Source organism: Anopheles coluzzii, chromosome 2 (assembly GCF_943734685.1).
Source record: "Anopheles coluzzii chromosome 2, AcolN3, whole genome shotgun sequence".
Taxonomy (NCBI): Eukaryota; Metazoa; Arthropoda; class Insecta; order Diptera; family Culicidae; genus Anopheles; species Anopheles coluzzii.
This window is the reverse complement of record NC_064670.1, coordinates 47,424,428-47,437,829: the sequence shown is the minus strand read 5'-3', so window position 1 is coordinate 47,437,829 and position 13,402 is coordinate 47,424,428. Positions and strand designations below refer to the sequence as shown.

Here is a 13,402-nt window from a genome sequence, read left to right as displayed (position 1 = left end):
TGAAAATCTAGTTTGTCGTATGGTTTTCTATGCAGTGTGGACATAATTTCAGTTGCCAAGTGTAAAACTCTATATAAAACAGCTGACTAGTATCGCAAAAAAACCTAATGTCTTGAAATGGATAGGAAAAACCTTCTATTAAATTAAATTAAATTACTTTAAATTAAATTAAAGTTGTATTTGAATAATTTTAATAACACGACTTGAATGGTTGCGGAATGGAATGGAAAATCGTATGATGCTCATAAAGATTACAATTGTTTTCGCTCCAACTGACATTTTTCCTCTGCAATATGTATGCTAATCGACAGGAAAAACGACAAACTGCACTTCCTTTACTTACCATTATTCTTTCCTTACACATCCCCTTCCCAGCAAAGCATAATAGACGAACCAACAACCTGACCCACTTTATCAAGAACCGAGGCCCCCTTCACACACCCACGAAGAACGGATTGGACCAAACTCTTCTTACCTCCCTTGCGAACCAACCACCCTCGGAAACCAAAGGAAAAGAACAAAAAAACGACGATCCAATCCAACAACAAACCAACACACAACATCTTCATTTTGCGCACTGTCATCATCGGCGTGGTTCGGTGGGCGCACACTCCCTTTAAATCATTACGCACCAACCACCACCCACACATGTGTGAAGAAAACATAAAAATAAAACACCATTAAAATTGCGTTTTGTTTTAACCTTTTTTGCGATTATTATTTTCCTCTTTGATTTCGCTTCGCGCTTTTCTCCCGCTCCATATGCCAGCCTTTCTCCTCACAATCCTCCCTCTCTCCAGCGTGCAAAAACAATGCGTCTTTTCGCTCCCCTTTCTTCCCACCCTGCTGATCATCACACACTATTTCCCTCCCTTGTACGATACATACTACACACACACACAAACACATGCACATACACACATACACCGTCGATGATCATATGCAACTCGATCGTAACGTAAGCGAGCTAACAAACCCAGGTTCGGAGTTCCTCTTCTTGATTACTTTCTGTGTCACACACACACACACAAACGTTGGTTTTACAATTGTAACTTTTGTATGTGTGCCTTTGTATGTGAGAATTCGGTGTCTATGCTATGCTGTGACGTTTGATCGTCTTCTGCAGCAGGAGTACAAGTAGTTTGGCGTGTTTGAGTTAAAGTTTTTTCTAGAAATGTCCCCCAGAGGTTCCGGCGATTCCCCGTCCAGTCCGTTCGTCCCTGAACTCGTCCTCGGCGTATATATGTGTGTGTATATATGTGCGTGTGTATGCGCATATGCATCGTTTGCCTTTTGTGTCTGTTCGTTTAATTAAATAATTAAATTATCATAATTTATACACAGATTACCTTATAGTGGTTCTTCTAACTTTTTTGCAGTGCTGTTCTTTTCTTTTGCCGTGTTTTTTTTCTTCCGTTTACTGTTCCTTGCTGCGGTTTTCTTTGTTTCGTTCCGTACCGTTTGCATTTACCTTTTGCGTTCCGTGCTTCGTTCGGAAATCATCACATTCCTGTTGTTTTTACTTCCTTTTACTACAGCTTTTCATTCTTCATCTTTCCCGTTTCTCTCGATTCTGTTCTCGATTAAATTCAGTTCCGTTTTGACACTGCCCTACCCCTTCTTTCTCCCGAGCATTCTACTATTTATTATCAGTTGTTTTTTTTCTGTTACTTTATGCTTAACGTTTACTAGTTATAGTTCTACAGTGTCAGTTGTTTTTTTTTTTTCATCTTCTCTCGTTTCCCGTTCTTTTTCGTCTCTCTCACTGTTTTCTTATTCACTTTTTTCACCATCGTTTTACCACACAGTTGGTTAGTATGCTTGACACAGTATGCGCGCGATTGGAATTACTAGCTTTTCCTATTTTTCCTCCCCCTTTGTTTGCCGAGCAATCGCATTCACCGTTGACTAAACTTTGACTTGATGTCCTTTCCCTTTGGCTTGTATTCGTCAACACGTCCTCCCCCGTCAGTATCTTAGTATATGTACAGCGAACACGACACGACGGCCAAACGCAAGAAGCGGTCCACCAAAAAGCACACAAGGTTTACCACACAGACATACAGACACACTCACCTCTCTCTGTCTCTCCCCTCTGCCGTACTGATCCTGTCCTGAGAAGGTGTGTGCTTTTGTTTTTGGCCTGTGTCTCTTTGACTCGTCGGTATCAATTTGTTATCATTAGTTTTGTTTGTTTTATGCTTTAGAGATTTTGCATACAATCCTATTCTACGTTTACATAAGACTTGTTTGTTTTTTTGTGGTATTAGTCGCTTTTTCGAAGAAGAAAAACTAAAAGGTCGGAACAGAAACACTAAAAACATAACCCCACCAGCAGCATGTTTATCCCTCGCCAAAAAAAACATCAACTAACAATTGCACTCCACCGCATTTGTCTACCCATTGCATTAACGTTTCGTTCTAGTTACTGAAATATAGTATACCTGTCACGGCTTTTTTTGTTTTGTATATGTCTGAGAGAGTATATAATTTTGCATTGTATTGTTAGTTTTCGTACGCGACCTAGACTAGGAGAGAATGTGTTCGAGTTGTGTGTTTGTTTATTTTCAGTTAATTAGTCTGTGTTTGTTTGTTTTGTTTTCCGTTACCATTAACACCTTTGTTTTTGCCTTAGTTTGCCATTAATTTCTAGTCTGAATACTTCATTTGCTTAGTGTATGAGTCAGTGTGAGCGTTTGTTGGGTTGCATTTTATGTTATTTGGTTATTTAGGAAATTTTCATTAGTTTCTGTTATTTCTTTTTTTCTTTTTGGAAAACAAAAACTCAAAATCGAACATCCTCTATTAACAGTTTGCGTCAGTAGGTTGTTGTTTTTTTCCGAAACATGCATAGTACGTCGTTGTTTTTTTTTTATTCTTTTTCTGTTGTTCCAGTTCTGTTCAAGTTTTTTTTATTGATTTTGATTAGTAGTTTGTTTTGTTTGCTTCTTGCTGTATAGCTGGTAGTGAGTTTGCTGCCCGCTCATATTACTGCTGTCCTATTATTATTACTGGGTTAGTTTTTTTTGCAGCGATCATGCAACAATAACATGTTAAATATGCACATTGTTTACTTCATGTTTTTAGCTTTACTATGTTACCGTACCACCTCTATCCGTACCCTATATTTACCCTCTCGCTACCTTCGTTCGCTAAAGCACAACGTCACCTATACAATAGTGGGTCGAAACGTAAGCCATTAGTAGCAGAGCTGATCGGTAAAACAACGCGCACGGGATGTAATATAGGTGTTCGGGTTCGGTGCCGACAACTTGGGGCAGCGGTGGGGAAAACACAACAACCCAGGAACAGGCGAATTTCAAGGAATGATGTTGCTGTTTGGAACACTGGACAGGCATATGCAACATGGAGCTCATAAAGAAAGGATCAACTTTGCAGAAATCAATTTGCCTGGGGAAAAATGGAATTATTCGATCAGAATTCCGCCGTACCTCATCGTAAACCCGACCCCGACCCGGCGGTATGGCAATGTTTGTCTATCACAATAGAAAAAGGTTAACACACTAGAAGAAATCAGACCGGGGCATCAGTTCGTCGGAGAGTGATGGTGCCAACACAGGCGAGGAACTCTTTTTGAAGGGGGAGGCTTTGTGGTGGGAAACCCCTTACACATCTATACGGGAGACACATCAATACACGCACGAAACGAGAACGATAACGATAACCTGGTGAAAATGAAAAGAGGAACTCTACTGCGGACAACCCCCCGGGGGGACTGAACAACTGGACCACCAAAAACTTGGAGAAACAAAAAAAACACACACACGCATAAACCTGTGCATGGGAACGAAAGCCACGAAAGTAAACGAACCCCCACCAAAAACACTCTCTAATGACTGTCTCGCCTATAACAACAGAACAGAACGATGAACACGAGCTGCGCTTCTTTCTTTTGTTGGAACACAGAATTGAGAGCAAGATAATAGATTTTTTTTGTTTGTTTCATTTTTCAATGTTTTTCGATTAGTTTTTACTAAACGGGGGGCGTTTGTTTTTAGCTAGGTTTCTTCGTTTTTATTTTCAGTTCATGACTCCGCATTTTTCTTTGTATTACGTTACGCTTGCGCCTCCTGTCTCCTGTCTTCTTCTCCTACTTTATCCTCCGTTACCACCGCTTACTACTCAACTGCCGTTTTCAATGTTTGTGTGTGTGTGTGTCTAATGTGTTATTTTTTGCTTTCTTTGCTTTTCTATTACAAGTTCATTTCCGTCTCAGGGTTGCTGCTTGTTTTTTTTTACTAAACGTACTTCTTTGTTTTGCTTTAGTGTATCGCGAGTTACATGCAAAGTTTACAGTTTTTTGCCTTTCCACCCTTCCGTTGGAGGGTAAGAGGATTGTGGTTGTTGCTGTTAGGGTGTGTGTTGTGTGGGTTTTCATGAGTAGAAACGAAAGGAATTTTGTTGAGGCTAGATATAGTTATGTTGCTTCTTCGCACATTTCTTCCGTTTAATACGTAGTATATATATAGAGGTTTGTGTTCCTGTGTGTAATGCGTATGTCTGTGTCTGTGTGTATAGATATATGTATATTTATCCCGTACTACCGTTCGATTAAAGCCAAACACTCACTAAACACGCCGGACACGTGCTGTCGTCCGGTTGTATTATTATTTTTCAGTTGGTTTTTGTTTTATCATCCTTTATCAACACCTAGGCAACATAAAAGTAGTCTTCTCGCACACCCACTCCCTCCCACATACAAACACACACACGCGCACACAGTTGCGTCGTCCGCTAATCGGTTATGCTTGGAAAACAAAATCTACGACAAACATAAAACGGAAAACAAAACCGTCAGATGTGAATTTTGCGCGTGTGGCCTTCTCTAAAGTCATATATCAATTAGTCAATTAGCATAGCACTAGTATTCTCTTCCCAAGACGGGGTGGGTGAGGAGAAGAGGCGTGAAGAGGTGTAGTGCTGGTACACTACCTTTCCACCTCCCCTACCAACTCCCCGTCCCCCCTCAGAGAATGTCTCTTTGCGGTCAAAGTTGCGGTCGTTCCTTTAGTCGTTCCTCGTTTTTTTCCTTCTTCTTTTGTTTTAGCTGAAGTTATTATTTGGGAGTAAAAACTACTATCACATTTAAATTTGCAACAAAAAAGTTGCTGTCTATTTTTATACATGCTTGACGAGAGTGGCCGTCACCGCCAACGTCTCCTTCCTCTTCTACTACTCTGGCTCCTCCTTCAACTACTGCATGCCCTTATCTCTTTGCAACTCTGGCACTCCTATCTAACTCGCCTTCTCTTTCTCTTTGCAGTGTTGGGCATTGGCGATTGGGCGAAAGAAATTTTCCATCTTCACGTGCTTGCAACATTGTTTCGTCTAACGACCAAAGTGAAATAATAATAATAATAATAATAATAATAATATTAATAATAATAATAAACAGAACAGAACAGAACAGCTTTGCCAGAAACAGAAAAAGCGCGAACGCGTTACAAACATCTCACTGAATTTCTTTTTCCCTCCCCTCTCCTACTGCTCTTATCACTTGCCACCCCCATGCGTGCATACACACACACACGCACGCGCGCACACCGGAAGGAACACACGTCAGCAACATTTTCATCCACCATCCGTTACCGGTTGTTGGCCCACCCCTCCTACTTAGAATCACACGTTGTAGCAGGACACCTGCTGCATTGGGGGGAAAGCCGCCGTCATCAGCGGGGTAAAGCTGGAGCTCATCATGTACGGATGGAGCCGATGGGAAGCGCGCTGGTGCTGCCGGTACTTGGCCGCAAATAGCAGCTTCTCGGACGCTTCGGCCGCTGCCGCCGCTGCAGCAGCGGCCGCCGCCACCGCAACCTGGTGATTGTGATGATGTTGCTGTTGCTGCTGCTGCTGATGATGCAGATGTTGCTGCTGCTGATGATGATGCTGCTGTTGTTGCTGCTGGTGCTGCTGGTGCTGGCGATGTTGCTGTTGACGATGCTGTTGTTGCTGCTGCTGTTGCTGCTGCTGCTGCTGCTGGGAGTGATGTTGCTGCTGCTGCTGATGATGATGTTGCTGTTGTTGCTGTTGTTGCTGTTGCTGGTACTGTTGTTGCTGCTGTTGCCGTGCAGCCGCCAGCTTGTTGCAAGCCGCGAGATGCTCCGGACCGGCCGCGTGATAATCTCGCGGAATGGCCGCCGTCATCGAGCTCTTGTCCGGCAGGGTGGAGTTGGTAGTGCCGGCCCCACCACCGCCGTTCGCCGCCGCCTCCCACAGGCTGAGGTCCGTGCTGGGAATGCCGGTGGTGGTGGTGATGGTGCTGGTGGTGGTGCTGTTGGCCGCAACAACGCTGCTGCCGCCGGTGTTGCTGTGGCCTCGATTACTACCGCTAGTGTTGTTACTATTACTGTTACTATTACTACTGTACACTGCACAGCCGCCGGCACCGGACAGCATCGCGTCCCGCTTGCCCCCGCTGCGGTAGGCGGAGGGCGGCGGCGGCGGCAGGTTGGCGGCGGACACGAGCCCGCCCGCCTTCATCGGGAGCGATTCGGGGCCGGCCTGGAAATCGCGCGGCACCGCAGCCGCCATTGAAGTCTTCTCGATGTCGCCCCAGCGGGGCCCACCACCAGCACCGCCGCCCTCGACCAGGCCACTGCTGACACCGTTCGCGGTGCTGCTGTTGTACACGGCGCAGCTGGCCGGCATCAGGAGCTGCTGCTGCTGCTGTTGCTGAAGCTGGTGTTGCTGCTGCTGCTGCTGCTGCTGGTGGTGTTGACTGATACCCGTATTACTTGCGTTGCTGCGCTTCATCGACGCGCTAGTGACACTTTTGGATTTGTTGCTGCTGCTGCTGCTGTTACTGTTGCCGGTGTTGCTGGTGTTGTAGACGCTGTTGTTGTTGTTGTTGTTGTTGGACAGCTTGCTACCGTAGCTGCCCCCGTTGCGTACCACACTGCCAGCAACACCGGCAGCACCACCCCCGGAGCTGACGCAGTCCGCCGAACCCATGTGGTAGCGGCCCCAGTCGGAGGTTGTCACAGCCGCAGACTGCTGTTGCTGATGCTGCTGCTGCTGCTGCTGGGACTGACTGTTGGTGAGGCTGTACTGGTTCGCGGACTGTCCAGCGAGATGCTGCTGCTGCTGCGACTGGTGATGATGGTGGTGAGGTTGCTGCTGTTGTTGCTGGTGGCGACTGTGGTGCTGCTGCTGCTGCTGCTGGTGGTGATGCTGCTGCTGTTGCTGCTGCAGATGACCATTGACTGTGTTGTTGGCAGCAGCAGCATAGTGTTGTTGTTGCTGCTGCTGCTGACTGTTGACCGCTGACGAGCGATGCATTTGCCGCTGAACGTAATCGTCCAGCTGGAGCTGAAGGAACTGGTTGCTGGTGGAGACGGCAGCGGCGGCGGCTGCGGCCGCAGCCGCAGCGGCCGACGCCGACGACGACTTGTGAGCCGCGGCCACGGCACTCCGCCGGCTGGCGACAGAATCGACCGCGGCCGACGCACTGCTGGACGTGACGGCATCGCTGGCAACGCTGCTGCTGCTACCACTGCCGACGGCCCCCCCGTTGCCACCAGCCTTGGCAGCGATCGACGCACTAGAACTACGGGACGAATTTGGCATGTTGTTGATGAACGGGCTGCGCCGCTGACTCTCCATCTTGCGGAAGTAGCACGGATGGATCATCAGCAGCGGCTCCACCCGGGCACCGACCGGCGGCTTCGCCTGGTTCGGCAGCTCGTACTCCACGCTGCAGTCCACGTGCAGCGGTATGCTGAAATCCTTCTGCACCGCCGACATGTTGCTGGCGGCGGCTGCGGCCGCTGCGGCCGCCGCTGCTGCTGCTGCCGCGGCAGACAGCCGCGACGACAGATGGTGCAGCTGACTAGTGGCCGCGACCGGACTCTGTTGCTGCTGCTGCTGTTGCACGAGATGCTGCTGCTGCTGCTGCTGAGCCACATTTCTGCTGCCGCCGGTCATGTGGTCGTAGGTCGGATAGCACGCTGCCATGGCCATCGTGGGACACAACACACACTGTGATGTACGCGCACTCAATAAACGACACCCCGACACACGGCACACACTTATCTCTCTCTCTCTCGCTACTGTTGCGTGTTGCGGTGGTTCAACTCTGCTTTTTCATTTGGCACCGATCGATTATTCCACCGCACACACACACACATACACGTCACACTCGGGCGTAGATTCTAACACCTTTTTTACTCTCCGCACAAAAGCGTTTGGTCACACTTTCATTTCAAATTACGGCTGGCCTTATTTCGTTTGCCAACGCACCAAACACACGGAACACCACCAAGAACACACGCACACACAACACTACTACTGCTGCTGCTGCGTCGAATGCTGCAATTCTTTCACACCGACGGAGTAATCCTTGTGGTTGCTACGCACAACAGTGTTAATGGCTACTGTTGTAGTCTGCTGCTGCTGCTGCTACGATGTTGCTTGTGGTCAGTCTTCTGCTCCTTGCTGGCTGCTGCTGCTGCTGCTGCTGCTGCTGTTCCTCAGTCTTCCGATTGCAATCGGCCGACGGGAATCTCTGGTACAAACGCCGTCGTCAAATTTGCCGTCGGGAGTTTGGCTTCCCTCGGTTCAGGCAAACAGGTTTCTTTCCCGCTGTATCACACACTGTGCGTGAGGATTTGCTTATCACACACACACACGCATTCAACACAACACCACAATGCAGAGCGTAAGGTGGTGGTCACAGTGAAATCAGTGGTAAAACAAAAAATCACACACTAGTGGCTGGAAAAACTTCACTTCTCTTCTGACTCAGCCGTGGCTTTTGAGATTTTACTTGAGATGATGGCGTTACGAAACAAAATTTTGCACTCGTTTTCTTTTCCGTGAGGTACACACTCCTTCCTCCGCTTCTGGTCGTGCTTCTGCTTGCTGTTGCTGGTTGCTGCTCTGCTTGGGTCGAATTATTACTTCAACCAAACTGTACAAAACTCACTGTTTTGCTCTTAGTTGTGCTGATTTTTTGCACCACTTTTGCCCTTTCCCAACACCAAACATACACTCACTCACGCAGCCACACTCACTCACGGCAACCAATCGCTCTGGTAACGTACGGAGTGTGTGTGTTGCGACGTGGTTGCGTAGCCCTGTTGTTTTGCTTCGCTCTCCCTCAAAAACCGTTTCGAAGGACTCGGGAAGGACTATTGATTTTCTGCCTCTGCCAGCAGTGCTCCACACTCCACACTTCCTTCCAACACACAGAGAAATCCACGCACACACACACTCTGCTATCACATGCACACACACAGCCTCTAGCTTGCTTTATCTATCTTGCTCGCTCGCTTTGTTTCACTTCAACCTTTTTGTTGCTGATATTGTTGTATCGTGTGCTACACTCCGCTGCTAGTTCGGCCGCACACTGTTTGCTCACTTGCTCCGAAAAACACTGCTCAACTTCCTCTTTCTTGCTCACTCACTCGCTCTCTCTCGCTCTCGCTCACGTGATCTCTCTTTCGTTTCTCACACACCCGCGGGGCCCTTTCCACCCTGTGGAAAAGGTACTTTCAGTCGTGTTGTTCTATCGAGCGCTCCGCAAGCGCTCCCGTGGAAGTTTCTTTTGCGAATGACGGCCCCGTCAGCCATTCGCAGCGGCACGACCGCTTTCGGAGAACCGTTTCGACTTCGGCGAACACACGCACACACACATACGAGCGCACAGTGCTTTGTGTTGCATGTCGCACACGCACACCAGCCCGCCAGCCAATGAGCCCGTGAGCTTGCGTTCTCTCATTGCACTGCGTTCACGCGCCGGTCGGTAGCGCTCGATGACGTAGCAGCACGTAACGATGGGAATCCCGCCTGGTGGTGTGCGTGCCCGTACGCTGAAGTGGCAGAGCGCACGTTCCTTTCAAACGATTCCAGCTGATTTCAGTGACCAACCAACGCAGAGAATGGTGTGCACCACTACATGTGCGTGCGGGTTTTTTTGTGGGCACGGCGAATGGTGCGCACACACACACTGTGCCCGAAAAGAAAGGCAGGGCTCGTAAACCTGGAATGGAAGTGGTTTTACTTTTTCAATTTATAAGTAGCGATGCAGACGGGTAAGAGAGGTGCACAAAATACTAATTTTCTTAAGATTTTCTGATGCTTAATTAAAACGTTTAAACATTCATACATTAACGAAAGATTATTGTTGTAGATAACATTTAGCATAAAATTACAACATAAAATTTAACACAACTTTTTCATGCGAATGTCCATCATATTTTATCTTTTCCATGGAAGCTGTAGGCAACAAAATTGTCAATGTTCTTCAACCACCCGGAATAACTGAACCCCTGGACTTCAGTTCCCATAATGCTGGCGGTATTATGCTACATCTGGCAAACCGCACACACGCACACACTCGCAGCTATGCTCAGGTCCAATTCTCTTGCTCAGTTCGTGTCTGTACACATTCGTAACATAGCCCCGGCAGCCTCTGCTGCTGCAGGTGGGAGCAGTGCGGCCGATAGCCGCTGCTCTCTTTCCCGCTGCTCGCAGCACTATGGCAGGCTCATAAAAGTGTCATCTTCACGATTTGACCATCCAAGAGCCCGCCCGTCACGACCTGCTCCGCCCCACGAGGCGCACGAGCGACACAAGGGGTAGGCTGAAGATTTACTTTCTTTCTTTCTTTCCTTCTTTCCCTTTCTCGTTGCTGCCTCCCAATTTCTTTAGGCATGAAAAAAAGAGCCAACCTCCGTCTTGGGCCGCAGGTACGGCGTACCGGAAAGCCATCCGCTCGATTAGTCGGCACTCTCTGATTCACATAATCGAGATGTCGTCATCCGTCCGCGCAGATTTCGCCTTTACCTTTACCTTCGGTCGTAAAATGAACCACAACAAAAAATGGAGGCCCGTCTACCCCTCTCAGATAACCCTTTCACTGGCGAACGGATGGTAGGGAGTCGCAGGTACTCGTTTTCCAGTGTAAGGCTTAAAGGTCTTTTTTACTTTTGGGTGGAGTGCATGGGAGCGTTTGGGCACTGTGGAATGGCTTCCCCGAGTGATCGGTTTCCAAATTGCGGGAGGTCCAACGGATTTAGTGGTTTGTGGTCTTGGGTGTTCTTTTTGCGCTTAATCTTGGTCAGCTCAACCACGCATCTCATTGACGGATAGAATTATTGTTTATTTTTTATTCTTCGGCCAATGATAGAGAAAAATGCGGTAGTTGAAAACGGTTTGAAACACGATGAAATTACTTTTTTGTTTCTTTTTAAAAATACGACCTAGAAAGTGGGACCCTAGAACAATCAAAGCAGATCTTCGGAAGCTTCATTTATTTGGAAGCTTTGATCACCCCGCATAAGCAACTGGATTAGTCATCACTACATCGATTATTTCGCATGCGCCGCTCTGTCAATTGACTTTGTCGTCAATCAAACGTCTGCCACATCAGTTCATCGAGAAGCAACAAAAATAAACGCCTAAATGAAACTCGCTCACACAAACGGCAACGAAACCTTACAAAAAACGTGTCCCAGCAAAACACCAACTCCGCCTCTTTCTGGTACCCTGGATGACTGCCCTGCCAGCAACAGCAAATGGTTGCAATTTCGCTTTGCACAAACCCCGTGTGGCCCCCATGCTGAATGAAGATATGTTGACATTAGCATATTAATGAGATCACCTCCGAAGGCAGCATAATCATCCACATTTAGAGTGTGATGTTGATTTGTTTTGAATTTTATTACCAGGAAGCTGTGCTGGCGTGGGTGAGTGGATGGAACGCTGTCCCGGCGTGCTTTGAGCATTTTGAGGAAAGTCAATCAAGACTATCACATGTTGTTCGCGTTAGAGAAGCAAAACCGGGAATTCAAAGGACGTGGTAACGAGCAAAGGCGTTGACATGAAAAGTGACAATCTGTTATTGTGATAAGGATTAAATTTTGATGATTTTCGCATGATTTGCATGATGGGCAATTTTATTTTGGGTTTGATGTGTGATTTTTGGCAATAATTCTTCTTCTTTCGGCTTAACAACGGTCTATTTGAGTCTTGAACCTATGATGGGCATGTTGTTAAGTCGTACGAGTTGATGACTGTGCTATGAGACCGGCTCAAATACTTGGAAATAATACATTTGTTTGAATGTTTTTTAATGTGCTTTTCCCCCGAAAAAATAGATTCGATAAAGAGTTTGTTTGATTAGTTTGAATACCATTTGGAGATAATATTTTTTTAATTTGATCATCATCCAAAAACATATCAAGATGTCAATATTATCAGCAATTTGTTACCAGGGAATATTGATCCAGACTTGCTTTCCCAACTTAGTTGGTATGTTCCTTCCAGGTGTTTAAGAAATCGGACTGCTCTTGCAATACCTTTCCGCAATACAGCGTTTGGCATTAACGACCCGTGGCTAATTTGTTTGCGTCAATTCAATGGTTTAAGGTTCAAAGGTTTTAAGCAATTATCTGTTCAACCCCATATGTTAAACGTTAAAAAAATTCAATAATCTTCACTTTTCAGATGAACACACCGACTAAAGGAAACTGAATATTGAACATCAGTGTAAATTCGATTCACCAAGTGTAATGATATGTATGTTGTTGAATTAACTTCATTCATCTGTGTGTAAAAATACGTTTAAAGATACCATTAGAGGAAAGCAAGATTTTCAATGGTGTTGGTATTGATATGAATGTAGCATCCTTATCCGACGATGTCAAATTAGATTCGCTTGAAAAAGAGAGAAAAAGAGCCGTTAATGTCAATCATACTGAAGGGACTTTAAAAAGTGACGATCACAGCTTCATTGTAATACTTTGTATCGCAAGAACCTAAAGTTATGAGTAACATTAAGGTACGCTTTCCGAAATACAGACACAAAGCCACTAAAATGAAAGATCGTTATGATGTGCTGCGTTAAGGAAAAGGAATTAATCCAATAAAACATTCCTGATAGCGTGAAGCACACACAAAACATATCCTTGGATCGTTTATTGGGGGGATGGACCTGTGCTGCTCGTAGCACTTACTTCAACACATACAATAAATCATAATGGGGACCCGCATAAAACATAAAAGATTTAATTTCTGTTCAAGTCATCCCGTCCCACTCCCCAATTTATGGTGCAAGGTGAGTTGATTAGTTTTATTACCCCCTCACGGCTTGATCTATTCCAACGAAATCACAGCAACATTGGTCGGTGGTTCGCGGATCGAGCCGTTCGAGTGAGCCACAGACTTCCGAGAATGACTGTTGTGCTGTTCTGCCGTTTCAATGTGTATCTCCAACTCTTTTGCCTCGGTTTGGGTTTGTTGAGATGTGTGACAATGTAGCTTTTATTTCATTATTACAACATCCACGTCCCAGAACCTCGCACGATCTTATCTATTTTACTGTGTACTGTGGAAGAAGCGAAGCGAACGCTCATAAAACCTGGCCCAGCTCTGCTTCATT

At 46.3% G+C, this 13,402-nt stretch overlaps 1 protein-coding gene across 1 annotated transcript; it reads right to left on the bottom strand.

Annotated features, from left to right (window-relative positions):
- Positions 1 to 686: 686 nt before the first annotated feature.
- Positions 687 to 9,720, bottom strand: LOC120961113 (centrosomal and chromosomal factor). Its single transcript, XM_049607981.1, has one exon. It carries the CDS (start codon positions 7,978 to 7,980, stop codon positions 5,641 to 5,643), a length of 2,340 nt encoding a protein of 779 aa, XP_049463938.1. The 5' UTR covers positions 7,981 to 9,720; the 3' UTR covers positions 687 to 5,640.
- Positions 9,721 to 13,402: the final 3,682 nt, after the last annotated feature.